Genomic DNA, 18,644 nt, shown 5'->3' on the forward strand with positions numbered 1-18,644 from the left:
CTGACAACACAGTGTAAATTAACTTGTAAAGTAAATATTCATCCCACTTATTTTTCCTATATTACAGATTGGGCTGAAGTTTAACAGCAACGTAAATTATTCAACAAGAGTAATCATTTTTGCCAAAATGCCAACATTTAGGGGCAGTCTGGAACCCTACTCGAGAATCGTATTTCGTAGCATATTATGTGCAAATGTGTCTTGGTAGGACAATAAAAAAAATCCTTGAAAGCTCAACTTTAAACACAACTTCAAAGAACAACCAAAAAATAAAACGAAGAATATACTAAAATAATAGCAATGGAAAAAACTAAAACAAACGGCTGTTCCTGCTGTGAACTCTTAGGGGCAGTGTGGTATCGTGCATGCATAGAGTACACACAGCGACGTTAGAAGAGTAAGAGAAAGAAAGTTGCGCTTGTGCGCTTTCAATATAACTCGTTCTTCACAGACTGGGAAGAATGTGTGTCTTTGAGTATTGTTTTCATGTATTATATTACCTGGATCTATGTGTTTCTACAGCGTTTGTGTGTGAATATTTTGTTTTTGAAATTTTAAAATTAAGCATGTATTGTATTTATTTGTTTGATTATTTTTGTCATGTGTTTAGTTTTACAGTCAACTCCAGATGGGGTGTCATTAAACAGTTGAATGCTTGTTGCGCAAGTAACATGATGCATTCAGGGTACTTTCGCAACTAGCCCACACTTCGACACATTAATTGCTGCACTGCACTACAGGTAAATGCAAAAAATAAGCAATTATTATAAATAAAATATCACCCTTTGCGATAAGTTGATTTTCAAAACTAGACCTTAAATACAATAGAAGCCAGGAATTTGCGTTTGAGCTACTGATTCAGTCTGGACAGGACAGATTAATTCTTCAATGTCTTACACATTGGACATTTTTACACACACAGACATACACATTCTGTACACATATATGTGGCAAAGTCTGGAAATAATTGATCTGCACCAATGCATGTGATGTTAAAAAAAAATACATTTAATTACCTGAATCAATCAGTTTGAATCATTTTAGAGCTCCACAAATAAAACACAGTGGGCCAAATTAATGTGAACTATAGTATACATAAATACATTCGCAATTCTTTCTAATGACAGGATCCATGCATATATGCTAGACGTGGCAAAAAGTGATGCACAAGGCAAGTATAAGTTATAATACCAGCCTGCTATTTTTGCTAATGGCCAGTGTCTAAGATGTGCCTTTCCTTTGTACTCCAGCAAGAAACATTCCAGAATACAAAACATTTTTTGCCGCTTGACATTTAGCGTTCAGGGACCTCCCATATTTTCATGCCTTGCACACACCGAGATTCGCTTGAGGCAACCTGCAACAGAAGATTTAGTCGTCTCTGTTTTTGGTTATATTTCCAGCACCTTTTGATCTCAAGCTGACATACAAACAGCCTGACACTTGTCTGGTTAGAGGATGAGAGGGTTTCACAGTGACCCAAGACCAAGCTGGCTGCCTTGTTGAGCTGCTAAGTCACAAAAACTCAGGTGGCACTGAGAGTGGGGACTGTAAATGTCTAACAAAAGCCCTGAGAAAGTTCAGTCATAAATTAGTCTGGTTCCTGGGGAGTAAGGAGGTGCTGACACGCACAACCTCACATTTCTTGCACGCCACACATACATACACACTCACACCTAGTGATGAATTGCCACCAAGACTATTCAGCCTGTCTATGCCCTGGTTATTAAACTCTACTTAATTGGACTATCAATCACAGCATTCCATTGGCTACTCACAAGTTTACAATTCCAGTCACGTAAAGATCAATCAGCCACCAAAACCTCTGAATATTACCCCTGTACAATAAATCTGTAAACCCCAGAGGGCCCACAAACCACAAAAACCCACTAAGACAAGTTTCAACTATATTCTAAGGTCACTGGACTTTATTGCAGGCCGATGTTAGTCAGGAGACGAGAACGCGGACCAAGGACTGGTCTTGTCAGCAATCTAATTTACGCACTGTCTTTGTGAACCTGCCTTTCAACACCCTGAGCAATATTAATATGCCTACATCATTTATCCTATGCAGGGTCACAGCTTGCAGTTGGACAGGGAAAAGTTTGAGAGGGGACAGAGAGAGAACAGACAACAAAAATATTATATAGGAGATGGATTTTATCTACACGCAAATTGGGAGAGCAGTGTTACAGTGGAGGAAGCACACAAACAAACACAAAATACGACAGGATGGGAAAAAGTTGCAACTTCAGGACAGGATAGAAGCAGTAAGCCATGCAGTCTTACTAGTGTGTAGTACAAATAAGAGGACAGTCCAGGAAGATAAAGGGGTCACAGGTTCCTTGTACAGCCATGTGACCCTCCGTCAAACAACAAGGGAGAATTGTGTTTCCACATAACCACAGATGCATTTGCATTATCACCGGCATTAAGAGTTGCTGTGCACGTACAATGACAATCGAGGACATGGCCGCATACTCCCGAATGAGACGGCCTGCTGCAAACTCATGGCGCCCACCCGGGAAACGCTAGACAGCACCCCAAGGAGAAGGACAAAGGCCCTTAAATGGGTTGGTTTCTTGGAACAGGCTTAGGAACATAGTGCATGTTTCAACAGGGTTGAAGTTTGGAAAGAACATAACAGAAGATTAAGCTTTAGCCTACTTTATCTGTTCCAAAACGAAATTTGATGTGTATTTGAGATCATTGATGTTGGAAAACAGAATTGTATCCAACTGTCAGACAGCGGGTTGATGTTATGTTGTGAATTATGATTGGGTGAAAGTCCTCCTACTCCTTTTTTAGTTTTTGATAAGACCCAAGCAAGTATTGAACCCACAACCTCGAAGTCTCATAGTGGACACTCTACCACTAGACCACTGAGGTGGTTAGCACCTCAAACATCAACTCCACAACCATAAGCATGTTTGATTGTCCTTGTTTTTTAAGATGACACCACAGAGCACCCCTGACAACCATAAAACCAGAAATCGAAGTCGCGGGAGCATTGCAACAAAGCAAATGTAAGTTGACAATGATAGCAAAATAAAGCATGAATGTAAACTGGAAAAAAAGAGCCTTAATGCTAGGTGACTTTCAAACAGAAATCTCCTTCTCTACTTCTCCTCAAACTGTCCGTCACTCAACATACAAATGAGAAAACTGTTTCTTGTTTTCCTTTATTCTAACATTGGTTAATGTCCTTTAAGAATTGATACATACTGTATAGTAGTGCTACCACAAATTATTATTTTTGCTAATCAACTAGTAACCAATAGTACATGCGATTAGTTGACTAATCGGATCATATGTAAATCGCAGCATATCCCAGCAGCAAATAGCTGCTCTTATATAGCCATCGTTAGCTTACGGCTTGAATTCTTTAAGGTAAAAATAAAGACACTTAAGATGATAGATAGATGATAGATTCAACTTTCATTAAACTTTACAGCTTGTACCAACATTCCTCCAGCAGTCATTTACAACCAATGGTGCAAATTAGGGCCTGTTTGTATGAGGAGGTTTTCGGGTAAAAACAAAATATTCTATCAGAAGTACCTTTCGTTTCGAAGGAGACAGCCTTTTGGGGGCTTGAATAAAAAATTTGAAACCACCCTCTTTAGTGGAAAAGTTGAATACGCTCCGTCGTAGCCGTTCCCACATGGAAGTTACATCACAACACCACGTAGCCGCCTGGCATGCACACACAATATAATTCCACATACTCTTGCATCACCATATGCATGCATATTTTCTCAATCGTCTATAAACGCAAAATAATAAATGGAAACGAGTCACGACTTTTGTGTCTTCTGTTCAGATTGTCTTAAATTGAAGGTGATAATGTAGCCTCAATAATTTTGCCTGTAAATGTTTAGTACATTTTAAAATGGAACCAAAACTATACACAATGCATATTTGTACTATGAATATCTATAAATATAAAAATAAACACTTGTGAACATAACTCATTCTTCTCAGGCATATACATTTTTTTAAATGTAGTGTAGAAGATAGTGAAATCATGTGAGTAAAATGAGGAAAACGCACTTTGCTAAAAAGAAAAAAAAGAAAAAAAAGTTTTTCTTTTTTATTTAACCTTCATTTATCAAACTGTTTTGCATTTCTTTACTACTATATATATGATTTAAAACAAAATCAAAATGAGGTATGCACTAGTTATACTTCCATGAACAGAACTGGGTCAGGTGTGTTTTGCTGTTATGTGTTGCCGTTGAGAAGTTGTGGCAAACGTCATATTCTGTTACTTTGAGACCTAGTGTTTCCAAGTTCCTGAACAAATTACTTTGATCGCAACTGTAGGAGCATGAAAGCGCTGTGTTTTGGTTGTTTGGAGTTCACTGACGAATGACTCTGTAATCCATAGTAGACACGACAATATGTTAGCGTACCCAAACATGACATAACATGTGTGCGCGCTAATGCTAGCTTCCAGACACGACTGTCCCTATGTCAGAAATTGAGTCATGCATCATCCACAAAGTGCTTCCTTTTTAGATGCTTGTGCATCCCCGCCATGTCATGAAAGGCAAGTTGACATCACATTAAATATTTTAACTTAGGGACTCTGTTGTTAACTCCAGTTAGCCATGACACTGCATTAGCCATAGTGCTTCTGTTTACACCACATATGACCCGGATTGCCCCTACTGCGCAGGACCAGCGGAAGACGAGGCAGTTTCAAGATGACTAGGAGACTAATCTTGGCAGCCCTACTGTTAATACAAGTTTAATGGTGGCAACAGCTTTATCCCTTTATCGTTCAATTTCCGTTATTTCCCAAGTGGTAAAGTTGGTTCTAAATATGAACAAAGAAGGTCAATAACGTCAATAACGTAGAATGTATTGTGTTCAGCCCTAAAGCGTAATTTAATATCTGCAATGCACTGGGCTCCAGAATTTTTTTTCTTTTGTTGACAAATAACCTGAAACCGCTTCCTTTGAACAAGTTAACAAACTCTAAAAACAAATGATTAATGCAAGATACAGTATATGACAATTTGTTTGTGTTACAGCAACGTAAACATTACTTTTGTAATGATCCATTTGACTGTATATGTCACCGGGGCTATACAGCTGTGAGGAAGAATATTTTCGAAGAGATAAGCAATGCAGTTAATGTGGAACGAAGGCTGATTAACAACACCGCTGTCATTTTGAGTATATATTCCCTTGAGCAATGGGAAGGTTTCTGCTGCTGCAGTACTTCAGTTTATGTCCCAAAGCACTCAAGCGACAGCACTAAAGAGTTATTTCTTCAGCTAACAGAATATTAGATCATCATTTATTGATCTGATGCCGTTACTATTAGATGTTTTCATATGGTGGTTGTGTGGTTGCATTTATTTATTTTACATTACGTGGTCTCCACTGAGAATTATACATGCAACTAGATTCTATGATTTTTTACTTTCTTATTTCTCCTAATGCCAAACAAGCTTTGAAACTGTTTTTTTTTTCATTGTTTTTTTTTCCCAGCATCAACTTGGACAGAATTTTTTTTCCTGATACAAAATGTTTGCTTTTACTCAAAACATTCATCCCATATACATAAATCCTTAGTAAACTAACATTTCAAAAGGTCAACATTTTAACAGGTACAGGGAATAATATGTAATTGTATACAGTAACTAGACTAAGTGCAATTTCTGGAGAAATTGCGTGGGAATGTTGAAAGCTGAAAGCCACTAGCTAAATGCTAAGATAACGCATAAGGAATGCTTATGAAGTAAATTGAGAGATAAATTAAGAAATTATTACCTCCTGTTTACTGGACAATGCACTTTACCAACTGTGCCACCGAGCAATATCAGATAATTGGTAATGATGATACGTTATATGTATGGAAGTGGGCGTGGATAAGTGATACTTAGAAAAAGTTCAATGTCCGTCCCATTGAAAATGAATGGAGAAAAGCTGATATTTAACATTAATTTGTGTGAATACTGTAAGTAATGTGGAATCAGACGTTATATACTCCGGGAGGCGTGAATTTTCGAAGCAAGTTGAAATTTGAACACTTTAAATCGGATATATTATGTGGGAGTTGTTACAGGGCATAAAAGTGTAGAGAATACAAATCACAATAACATACAGTATAACAAGTTAAAATAAAATCTAGGTAAGCCACCCCAACCCAGCAACCCTTCCCACTACAAATCACCCCCACACCCCAGTGATGGTTAATGCATATTTGATTTGTTAATGTCATGTTTTTTGTTTCTGTAAAGAATGTTTTAAAATCTGTGTAGGGAGTCCAGTTGGAAGATTGTTCCACTCTTGTTAGTGCTTTGAATGAAAAAGCTGGCTGTCAAAGGACTGTTTATCTTTTAGTGCTGCACAATGCCCATTGGATGTTGACCTAGTCAATCAAGATATTTTATTGGAAACTAAAAAAACAAGCTATAGTGTCTGAAGAAATGCAATTTAACAACGATTGTAGGACAAACACTGAAAGCAAAAGGCTCATTTTCAAAGAAAAACGAGCATAAAGCCGTTGACAGTGAGATAATTAGACTTGACTTACATACCTAAACCAATGTTACTCTTTGGGGAAATGGGGGACAGGTCAATACGACGATGGCGTGCGGGTGTAGACACCTTATTGGCACTTGTATATCTTTCCAGAGGTTTGCTTATCTTGGAGAGAGGAGCAAATACTCCTGTAAAAAAAAACAAAGGCGGAATATAAAACTCAATTGCTAATACTGATTCGTTACATACAGTCTTGCTAATTAATTATACTGGAAGGGTTGTGCTATAACCTACCATGTTTGAGTTGGCAGGTAAAATACTGGATGCCTGCTACAGAGCCATCATTCTTCCCTTCTGGTTTGTCAAGAACTACTCCAGCCCAGAGACCACCAGAGAACTCCGTGTTGCCACAGAATTGCAGGGTTCCGACCTGCAAAGGCATTGGCATGTATGTTTGGCATACTTCAAGGTGAAAACAAAGAATAAATAAAAACACTGCAGCCAACAAACCAGTCTATACAAGAGGGCTGTAGTTTGTATGATCTTATCTCACCAAATTTAGCATTGACAATGGCTGGTTACTTTGATAAGGAGAAAAGGTACATCCTCTTGGTAATATGCAATTTGCATTCAACAAATGGAATGGTTTAGCTCTCACTTTGATCACAATACTTCTTTAAGCTTGAAAACTGAACATTGGTAATATTGTTAACATTTTGAAAAGTTGAGACCGAGATTAGTTCATTCGTTTGTAAATGTGTTTCCACTGAAGCATACGTTTGGTCAATGAAGGCTCGCACAGGCCTAGAATAGTGGCTGATCCAATTCCACCTTTTTCCTCCTCTTCCAACAACTCCTATTGCTCCTGGGTGCAATAAGATGAGAGTAAGTAAATAAGTGAAAAAGATATCAAAGCCAGAGCCTAGATGGAAAAGAAAGAAACTGTCTCAGAGCCCCTCCACCCAATTTTTTTTAAAATAAAATAAAAGAATCTAACAAGCTCCTTGTTTTGAAGAATGGAGTAGTAGTGTTTTGTTATTGTGTGAAACAAACAGCTCCTTCACACACTGCTCCATTTTACCTTAAAAAGGTGAAATACAATTTCCTACTATTATTTCTCTTAGGAAAGCTTATTACTAATAATAACGTTACAAAATATATTAACTCTTTCACTCCCAGCCATTTTCATTTATATATATAAAAATCATACAAACTGCTATATGTGCATGCTGTTATCACAGGAGATCCGTGGATAAAAACAGACAGAAAAGTTACTACACCAGTACTCTATAAATATATATATATATATATATATATATATATATATATATATATATATATATATATATATATATATATATATATATATATATATATATATATATATATATATATATATATATATATAAAAATAAAAATAAGGAAAATAATGAATTTAACAAGCTTGATCACACACCTTCTGTCCAGCTATCACCACACGATCACCAAGTTGAATTCCAATGGAGGCGAGCTTTATCCTGGCTTTTTCAGAAAGAACAGGAGGGCTCGGGAATTGCGATGTTAAAGGCAGCGAGCCGGGCTGTGGCAAAGCCTCTCTTAGTAAAGTGCGTAGGTCTTTGGCCAGGGCGGCAGCATCTGCCATCTCTAAGGGCATGTTGAGGGGATCAGGAACAACATCAGCTGGGTACTGGCCTTTATCATTCTGTAATAGAAAACCAGAAAGGACCTAAAGTACATAAAAGTTCATGTTCAACCATAGGGATAATTTTGTATATTAAGATAAAATCATGATCATCTCAATGTTTAAATTTGGATCAAGAAGTCGAAATGATTCGAGAAACCCAACCCTTGCAAATGTCATGACCCTTCAACACAGTGCTGTAAGACTAACTTCTTTTTTTTATCCTTTGCATTTAATTTGGTGCATTTGGTGATACCTGATCAACTGAATTTAAAACAACATGGCAAATAAATTAAAGAACTTTCCAAATTGCAAGCTACAACCTCATTCCCTCAATACCGCTCTTTCATACTATACAGATAATATTAATAGCTGGGAAACACAGGCACAGGGGATTTAAGACAGACAGAAAAGTTACTACACCAGTACTCTATAAATCCTCTAGTGCATGATCACATTATTCAGTGGTTTGCAGTTGATTTTACAAGACTTGTCAGCTCAAGTAGTCGTAAAACCATACTGTATGCACTGTCCTACAAATTTCCTTCTTACTGACAGTGCAGGGGAGTGTGGTAAAACAAAATGTGACCATCATTTAGCAAAGTCAATCAAATGCTTCAGTCATAGAATAAAGATTGAGTAATGACAGGTTAAAGACAAACAGTATTCTTTGCAAACAAGCTGTTGTGTCGACAAATTAGTGATGTTTTTTAAGTTTGCACACAAGACATACTAAATCTAAAACTAATAAAAACTCAACTAAAACAAAGCATGTTCGGAAAAAAAGAAAAACAACAATTCTGAAAACTAACTAAATAAAAAAAATGAAATAAAAAAAACTATTCTGAAAATTCTAAAACTTGGTGACAGAATGAGGAAAAACAAATCCTGGAAATCACATTATAGGATTTTTAACGAATTTATTTGTAAATTATAATGGAAAAAAACATTTGGTCAAATACAAAGAAGGAATGGCTGGTTTGCGGATCCACGCAAGAACTCATCTCATGGGATCAAATTGATCATGAGAATGGTGAGCAAAAATCCCAGAGCTAATGACCTGCTATGAGCAGCCGCAGTTCATTCTTTGTATATTTGGCCATGAGTGCTGTAATAAACGCTGAAGTTGCAATTATATAATATAGATAATAATATATATAATGTATAGGTGTTAAAGGCGTAAGGTGTACAAAAAATTTGCTTAAGTGTGTCAGAAAATACTCATGCAATCATGCTATTGTATACAAGCTATTTTTTGCCCCGAAAGATTTCTGTTTGTTTTTCACAGGTTGCACAGTTTATTAGTCGCAAAGGTAGAAAAAAGCCTTGAAATGATTTATCTTGGTCTTTTGTTTTTTTTAACATTGCAGAAAGCTGGAATTCGAACAGTGTAGATGATGTACATATCGAACTGTATCTGACTTGAGATACATTTTCACAATGCATTCCAACCTCACTGAAATTACACAGCATTCAGACCAGGGTGTGGCCTGTCTTTTGCTCTAAATCAGCTGGTGGATAAACAGCATTGAAAATTGGTTTGAAAATATCCATGGATACTTTATATAATTAGACAAAAAAAGAAAAGTCATGAGCAAGTGTCAACCTTTTTGCCTTTTTTAAGCTTAGACACTGGGAACAAACGTACTTGAATGGATTACAAAGAGAATCATCATGATTGCATGAACACGGAGGCTTGGAGAAATTGCTAAAATAATTGATAGGATGAGATTCAGCTAGCTAATGATGATTATAAGTGCAGAGGAGTGATGGTAGAAAAAGGGATAAGTGGGTCACACATTTTTGACAGCCAATGTATAAGAGCGCTGCCTTTCTCATCCCCAAATTATTTTATTATCCGTAACACTAGCATAATACCTGCAAATGCCTAATTATCTCTCTGGATTTTCCAAAGTATTTTCCACATCAACCTTCCTCAAATGTTTTTTAACGTTTGTATGAAGAATGGCTGCATATTTGTATGAGGCGTTTGCCTGATTACAGCGGAAAGTGCTTGGGTGACATCCAGTGGACAGTTGGTGCATGCATGAGGATCATCTCTACAACTCTAACAGAGAAATTGTAACCTAAAAGACATAAATAACAATAAGAAATAACATAAAACGAGACACTACGGATAAATGTGAGCTGAAAGTGCCAATACCAAATTATGTTTTTAAAATCAGCAAAACAATTCAACGTGACATTTTTCTAAGAGTACATTTGTGGTAATGTGTTATGAAGTCTGGCTGTAAGAGAACCCAACCTTGGAACTTTTATCATCTGCTATTTTATTAAAAATGTATTTCCCTTTTGGTATTAAGTGAGGATTTCAAAATATCATCAAATAGACAAATTAAAATAATTTATGAATGTTTTCAGCTCTGCAATGTGAGGAATGAAAATATTATACCATAAATTGAACACTTGGGTTATGTATGGTTGATCACACAAACAGTTTTAAGATGCAAATTTCTGTTCTGAAGAGTTGGCATCAGCATTTCTGTGTTTTACAACAGTTAGAAAAACTAGTTTAATTTTTAATAGACTGTAATTTGTATCTCAAACAAGCAGACCGGAAAATACTGCCCTATGAAATATTGTGTAGTCACGTTTAAGAGTCAGAGGGAGATACAAGTTGTTCTAGTAAAGATGCCAGACTTTTAATCAGAATTAGAGCAAAACTATAAGCGGATTGTTAGGTATAAAGTCATGTACTACATTAGTTACATTTGCATTTTGTTGAATAATTATTTATAATTACTTCAAATGTCAGACTTGGGAAATTACCATTATCATCCTCCTGCCACCATATGTTAACAGCGAAAATGAAGTCTTTGAGAACTGTACCTGTGATAAGCTACTACAAAATTATATCATGGAGTACCTGACTTTGGCCATGGAAAGACATCAATAAGTGAATACAACTGTACGTAAAATACGACAGCGTAGTGCAAAAAGGGCAAACGTTCTGAGCTTTATGGCATACTGGCCTCTCTTCAGTGGAGGATACTTGAAAGCCTGCACAGCGTTACAAAAACACTTAAGGTACTCCCACTCTGTTAGAAAGATGCTGTGGTCTGATAAAACTACAGGAAGTTGGAACTCAATTCAAGTGTGTGTTAACGTTTCATGCTGCGCGTCTCGGCTACAGAACTGTTAAGTACAGAGAGTACAGAAATACCATAGACACACACAAAAAAAAGAAGACGTTCAAGAGTTATCTTGTGAAGGACCTCAAACTGGGTCAACGATTCACCTTCCCATAATCAACCTCCCAACATGACAATAAACCGAAGCAAACAGCTCTGATAACACACAGCGGATTAAAAGTACTGTAGGTGAATGTGCTGTAGTACCCAGCAGGAGACATGATTGGAAACCTCAGGGGAGTCCAGAAAATGTATGTCTATTGACATGCCTCAATCATTCACAGGCAGCAAAAGAAAGAATAATGCAGATAATGGCAAAAATAAAAATCACAAAACTGACACAAAAAAAGACCTATACCGATCACATGGATTTAGCTGCACGCTATGAAATCTCATGAAAGCGCCACACACAACAGCATGTTTGTTCGTTTGACTGTGTGCCCGTGTCGTGTTAAGGAAACGGGGAGGGGACTCTACACTGCACAAAGGCTGGCCTCTGGTTGGATCCAGGCTGCAAAGTAAGAGCTGCAGGTGATTAGTTGTTAGTTGCCGATCAATAGAAGCACCCCTAGTTGAAAAAATGTAGGGTAATTAAAATTATTTCACACACACATTTAAAATTATTTTAAAAATAATTAGTGGGTAGCGCAGTCTGCTAGGTAAATTTTCTATTTCCACATGGCGCTTCACTGAATGAAAAGTGTTGGGAAAACTGTGGATATATGGACTCCAGATGACCTAAAGTAATGTAATGTAGAAAAATACAAAAGTAGATTTTAAGAGGAGAAGATGTAGCTTACTTTAAAAGCAGGATTGGCTCCCAGCTCCAAGAGACATGAGACGGCTGATGTACACAAGTTCGACGCAGCAATGTGTAGCGCGGTGCCAAAGTCGAAGTCACTGCAGGTCGCATCTATGTCTGAGAAAAACACAAATGAGGGGAACTCGTTAGGATTATATACAATATGTTACTTGTTTCTCTACTTATCAACATTTTTATATAGCTAGCAAAAATATTTTAAGTCACACAGTGAGATGAAAAATAACTATTAAATCAGGTGTGACTGGCTGCTAGACAAATGTGTGTAGATGGGTCCAGATGCAGACTGGGACTTAGTTTAAAATTGCTGTTCTCTTTTTTTCACACAGTAACAGACAATGCTTCAAAACTTTTCTTAAGTGAATGCTGTACATAATTCTTATTGACAACATTCAGGCATATATGTAAGAGTATGAGTGAGTACAAAGTACAAAGTAATTGTCCGCTGATCTACATTAAGATTTTGTTAGCAGTTGACTTTTTTTAATTAAGAACTGTGAAAAGAGGGAATGAAGACAAGTGTGCTTGTACATGATTCCACACGCTTAAAAAAAAAATCTTATCAAATATAAATTACTGGGTATATAAAACATGACAAAACTAAATATAATTTAATAATATAAATACATTTTTAAAAAAAAAAGTTGAATTTCATAAGAGTGGCAGAATAGGAAAAATAAAAAGAAACTAATGTGAAGACTCAGAAGTGTTTTCAATGACTTTTTAAAGGCTGTGTATGAGGATATAGATCTCAAATATAGATTTAAGTTGTTCGAAAGTTTTGGGCCTCTAAATGTAATATTGAGCTGATGGCAAGGTGTCCGGTAATAGGGTAGATGAAAATTGCAACCGTGTCCAGTTGGGTACAAATGAAAGTCAGATGAAAAGACAGAAACTTTGAAAAGATTATGCTTATTATTGATGTATTTATGCATAGAAGATCTTACGAAAGGGAATATTGAATATTTTCTAAAAATTTGTGATAATGGTTCAAGTCTGTCAGACAAAAAAAATAAAAATTCTTCTGCATTATCACTAGTTTGCTCAGATATGTTGGATAGTTTGCAGCCCAAACAAAATTACAACGCATGAATAAAAATGAAAAAAAATATATAGGTTGATTAAATGAATAGTCTTTTAAAGGGACTGCAACATGGAATATTGACAAAAGTAGCCTTTATCAATAAACATTCTGTCTAAATGAATTCAAAGCAATCAATTATCCTTCACATTTGCAATGTGTAAAGAAGACACGGTTGTACTAAAACGGCTGGCCGGTCTTGCAGTGCTCCTTGGCAGCAGAGGGGCGCGGCAACCACATGAGGAGAGGCGGGATTTTACTGAACCGGGCGTTTTACTTCCGCATTGGAAAAGTAGCCAGCAAAATACCTAATATTTCTTTCTTTTCTTTTTTTTTTAAATACATCGCGATTGTTTCAAAGGTTAGATTTCATCATTATATGCCTATAGTTAACTGTGGAAGGACTTAAAATGCCACAGTGTAGTCCTTTTAAGCTCTTGATTATTTCATAAATTTCTTCAGCTCTAGGAAGATCAAAACCGGAAAGCGGAGAAAATTTACCTTTAATTAGGTTACATGAGTTACCCTCACGCTCCTTTATGTTAGATGCCAAAGAAGCGCTGATATTGACAAAAAATAAAAATAAAAATACAAATTCAAAACCTCAGCTTTCCTATAGTCTCAACAGGATGCTGCGGTTTGCTTTCAATTAAGTATCTCATTGTCAAGGTGCATGAGAATATACACGAGAGGGAGACGTGGGCCTCTTAGCATGTCTTGCAATTTTATTCGAGCATTCATGGCTGACGCAGATTCACGGGATTTACGAAATAGATGGCGCGATTGACGACATTTTGTAAAAGGTGTCATTTGTTTTCGGAGTCTATTTGGTTGTAGTGTCAGGAAGATTCTTACATTTGAAAGAGGATTGCTCTCCAAGTCAGCCCTCGGCTTACCTCCAGGCTGAAAGGCCTGCAATACCACGCGAATGAGCTGGGGCACGTCAAAGTAGGCAGCGTAATGCAGAGCCCTCATGTTTGTCCAGCGGGAGCGCAGGTTTGGATCAGCTCCAAGCGCAAGAAGGTGGCGAGCAAAACCAGCAGCTGTATCTGCATCACCTAAAAAACAGAATCATACAAGTGCTATTTGAATAGCTTTTGTTAGCATGTCATACTGGGTTTATGTTCATATTAAATCCACACGTTTAATTTTCTCTTGATATTTGATGCAGACGATACTAACCAATGCCCGGGGCCCCAGCCTTACAGCAGTAGTGCAAAAGGCTCATGTCTGTCAGACCATCTCGATCATTTACGCCACAACCTCTGTTAAGGATCTGTGCAAAAAATATATATACAGAAGATATACACTAGAGATTTGCAGCGAAGTTCATGAACAAGTTGTAGCAGTTTTTCAACAAGTGTCGTTTTTCTTCACTAGCAACATGAAGTTGTCCTACTTTTATGCCAAAGTTGTCCTGATAGTGTGCAGAAACTAAATTGTCACACAAACAGCTTTCCATTGTGTACACTACTCTACACTGACAACAAAGCAGTTAATAAATAAGCATGGAGAAATAGCTGCTGCTTTAAGACGAGTGATTTATTCCTGCAATTTACTCCTCTCTTTCGATCCAGTATTTAAAATATAAGAGTAAGTACACAGTAGATTATGTGCATTTCTCTGTGCATTGCTTGCTTCCATGTTGCGCAGTGGGGAAAAAGGAGTAAAACATCACCTCATTGCCAATCAGATCAATGTTCTTCTGAACCTGGGGAACCCATTGCCTAAGGACAGCAAACAGTTCCGGAATGGTGGTGCTGGGTTCTTGCAGAACTTCTCGACACTGCGGCTCACTGGGGTCAAAGAAAGAGAATTCTGCCCATGGTGGGTAGAAGACAAACACAGACAATAAGTATCACTTTGGCTGAATAATTTTTTTTGTTTTGCTTTAAAAAAAAAAAAAAGGATTCTCACAGGAAACGTCCTCTCTTCAGGCAGTTTGACCTACAGCATGCATGTCTTACCAACTACACTGCAGACAGTTTCCAAAAATATCCACGAAAGTCCACTTACAGTTATTCACAAGGTCAGCAGATCTGGGCCCCACTTATAATATGTGTTTGTATAACTTCGGCAATGCAGCAACTTTTTAGCTGGTCCAATCAGGGCTTACCGGAGAGAGTCACCTGCATGATTATTTTGGCAGTCTTTATGACAAATTCCCTTTATGGTTAAACCCTAAGGCTTGAAAACAGTGGTTTAGCATCACAGTTTGCGAGTACAAATTAGTGCCTCATTAAAACACATTCAATAGCGAAACTAACAAGCAAAGGTTTTGAAGTTTTTCAGATGGACGAAGACTGTACCCAAAAAGGTTTTGCAAGAATGGACGCACGCATGTTAAAGTAGATTAACACATTCACGTCATCGAAGCGAGGGTAGTCCGAGGTCCAGGCTAGCTCGGTGCTACGTACACCGCTGCAGCTAGCTAGTAATGAGCTTCGGTTGTACAGCTAAACCCGTTGTGAAGTCATGACGGAGAATAATAATAGTAATAATAGAAGCCAAGCTAATTGCTAAGCTAACCTAAAACTGAATTAAATGCTTGGGTGGTCGATTACACTTTCGCTCAAGTCTGGCTGGAACCGTAGTAAAGCAGAGCATATCCACCTTTGCAAGACTCTAGAGAAAATAAAATCATACTTGCGAAACCTTACCATAAGTTAATTACAGTACGCTACACCGTACATCAGCCTGAAGTGGCCCGTAAGCTTAAAAGTATATGAACCGTGTATAAAATGTTCATAATATTACATCAGTAATGTTATTTGTTTGTTTTCACAATAGAATCCTGAGTTCTGTTTTGGACTTTTGAGATCTGCACAATAAATGTTCACAAAATTACATAATTGACAGTAGATCTTAATCTGATCTGTCTTAAACAAATGTAACCTTACTAAAAGATCATCTAATACATTCAAAAATACTAAGTATAAACTCTGAAATATAAATGTGTTTAAAATTGCCCCATTGAAAATGTTTCGAAAATACAGTTATGTTGCTGTGCACAATGTCAATTTAAGAAATAAAAATGGTTGAATATACAAACTGTCATATTTTTTATTGCTTGATAAAACTATTTGAGCCTTGAACTCACCCATTTTGCATACAGTAATGTTAAACTTGTGTGTGTTTACAAAGGAGGCCTTGTCAGTTCTGTTTTTAATTTCAGGAAAGTTACTAAACAAGGGGATCCATTTTATTTTAGTTTACCTGTAAAATAATATTAACTCCTTTGTGAACATTTCCACACAAGCATATCATGAGTGTGTGCATTCATGCATGTCTTGTCCTCACCACAGTCGTCAGGCATTGGTGCAGAGGCCACCTGGTGGATGACCGGCCGCTGATGGGGAGAAATTGAATTGAAGCAGTCCAGGGTAGTCGCATCTTCCTCCACAGGCGCTGAAACATCCTCCTTTGTCATCTCCCTCTCAGGGCCAGCGGCTAGAACAATATAAGAAGCCCTATTCTTAGAACTTAAGTGGGTCTAATCTCAAGAAAGCAAAGACAAGCCCAACGGCACAGTGGCATGGCTTTATTCAATGTTTCAGGTAATCTGGCACCTTCATAACAACATCACAACTTTCAGGTTGACATAATTAGTTCATACGAATTCAGGGAAACTAACAAGATGTACAAAATTGTGGTACCTTAGTTACAAAGTTACCTCAAAAGGAGTGGCATGGAAATGTGTAAAAGGTGACCACGTGTAGTAGCTAATAGCTACAGTATACCAGAGAATAGAATAAGGCACCTTGGGTAATACTTTTAAGAAAGATGTAGATTCAGTGTAAGTTTATAAAAAAAAAAAACCCTACAAAGTTTAAAAGGAAAAAGAGGTGGGAAATTAAACAGAGAGCATACTGTATTATGTAGAAGGTGGCACACATGCAGGCCTTCAGGCCTAAATCTCGAATACATCATTCTGAACAACACTCACTGTCGTTTTTGGCTGTATCCTTTTCCCCACTGAACTCCATAAGAGTATCCAAGTCAAGCTAAGCTAAGGCCACGAGGCGATGTTGAGTAAAACATCCAACACTGTTGCTTCCTTGAAAACAACACTGAATACACACCAACAACACAAGCCGTCCCTCCGATTTAAACCCACTAATCCCCTGACTGTCTGTTCTATTTACAGTCTGCTCTCTTCCAAGACGCCACTGATGGTCCATGTCTGGACTGTCACTCTCACTTCTCCCTGTATCGTGCACTGTGACCCTGCTGCCAATTCATGTCACTGGTCAACTACAATGAAGAGAACACATTGGTCTAAATCTTTAGTGACAAACGTGTATCCTGAAACAACGACTGTCTCTTTAGCTGGTGGAACCCAGGACCATCTGGACTGTGAGGCAGATGTGATACACTGCTATGTAAACATTTTTTGCATGCAATACACTTTTAGATTTGCCATTCTGACACCTTTTCACTTGATCAAAACATTGATCAAACACTACACCCACTCCGGGCTGCTCTTAATTTCTTTATCTTCCTTAATGTGTTGTGCGTGCTGCAACTCCAGTTAAAGTGATAAGCAGACTTTGTTTTCACCGTTTCGTACTCGAATGCATCTCGTATATGTCCTGTCAAACGTCCCACGTGTGACATGTTAGCGGATGCTGGACGTGATCTTAGCGGGCTAGCATGATTTAAGATGCCGCTTAAATTATGGCATTGGTGCTACATCACCTCTTACGTTACTCAAGTCCAGAAAGGGCAAGTAGTAAATAACCCCATGCTGTATTTTTAGCCACTCTATCAAAACATAACAGAATAAGCGGAAGAATTGCATCTCATATTAAATTTCGCACCTGATACAACATGTAGCTGTAATGTTGGACAAATCGTTCAAAAATATATATATTTCTATTTATATATAAAAACAAAAAATAAGTCACTCTATGCGACAAAAATGATGCGTATAATATCTTTCCGTTTTACCTGAACACGGTGGCCTCGCTCATATGAAATATCAGCACCGGAATCTCACATCTCATCAGGGCAGCTAAAGGAACATCCGGGTTTGGGTGTCAGGCTTCAAAATAAAATTATTTATTTGGACCTCTTTAAACATACAGTGCAGTATTTCAAAAACTAATGTTAACGTAATGAGACGATAACATAAGTATTGTACAAAGAAAGCACATACACTTTTCATATTTATTTTATGACCAAATGTGGCCGTTATTCATTCTGAATTATGAGATTTGGGGTATATGCCACGGACTTCGGACTTCCGGGTTTTACACATCAGCGTCGTTTCCGGCCACTGCTGGCCGCGTTCCAACACTCGCATCCCTACCCCTGCGCCCCCCAACCGCGCGCTCCAGCTCATCGGCGGGAGGGCGTCTCCGCTATCTTTTTTATTTTTTTTTATTTTTTTTTTTCTTTAAGAGCTCAGTA

General features: G+C 37.5%; 1 protein-coding gene across 3 annotated transcripts in view; it reads right to left on the reverse strand.

Annotated features, from left to right (window-relative positions):
* Nucleotides 1-18,261, reverse strand: part of LOC147163185 (CAP-Gly domain-containing linker protein 4) — a 31,932-nt gene extending 13,671 nt beyond the window's left edge. For 2 of the 3 annotated variants that reach the window (XM_086095396.1, XM_086095395.1), the window contains exons 1-9: nt 17,179-17,318; nt 16,533-16,682; nt 14,911-15,050; nt 14,415-14,508; nt 14,129-14,290; nt 12,132-12,250; nt 7,955-8,200; nt 6,793-6,928; nt 6,555-6,686 (exon numbers count right to left, since the gene is read on the reverse strand). In XM_086095396.1, coding sequence (XP_085951522.1) covers nt 6,555-6,686; nt 6,793-6,928; nt 7,955-8,200; nt 12,132-12,250; nt 14,129-14,290; nt 14,415-14,508; nt 14,911-15,050; nt 16,533-16,682; nt 17,179-17,218 — 1,219 coding nt within the window. In that variant the 5' untranslated portion in view covers nt 17,219-17,318. Of the gene's footprint in view, nt 1-6,554; nt 6,687-6,792; nt 6,929-7,954; nt 8,201-12,131; nt 12,251-14,128; nt 14,291-14,414; nt 14,509-14,910; nt 15,051-16,532; nt 16,683-17,178; nt 17,319-18,182 lie in introns of those variants that run through there. The other variant, XM_086095397.1, reaches the window with a different exon arrangement.
* Nucleotides 18,262-18,644: the final 383 nt, after the last annotated feature.

The sequence above is a fragment of the Leptonotus elevatus genome, chromosome 14, assembly GCF_054856555.1.
Source record: "Leptonotus elevatus isolate MCC_2025b chromosome 14, RoL_Lele_1.0, whole genome shotgun sequence".
NCBI lineage: Eukaryota > Metazoa > Chordata > Actinopteri > Syngnathiformes > Syngnathidae > Leptonotus > Leptonotus elevatus.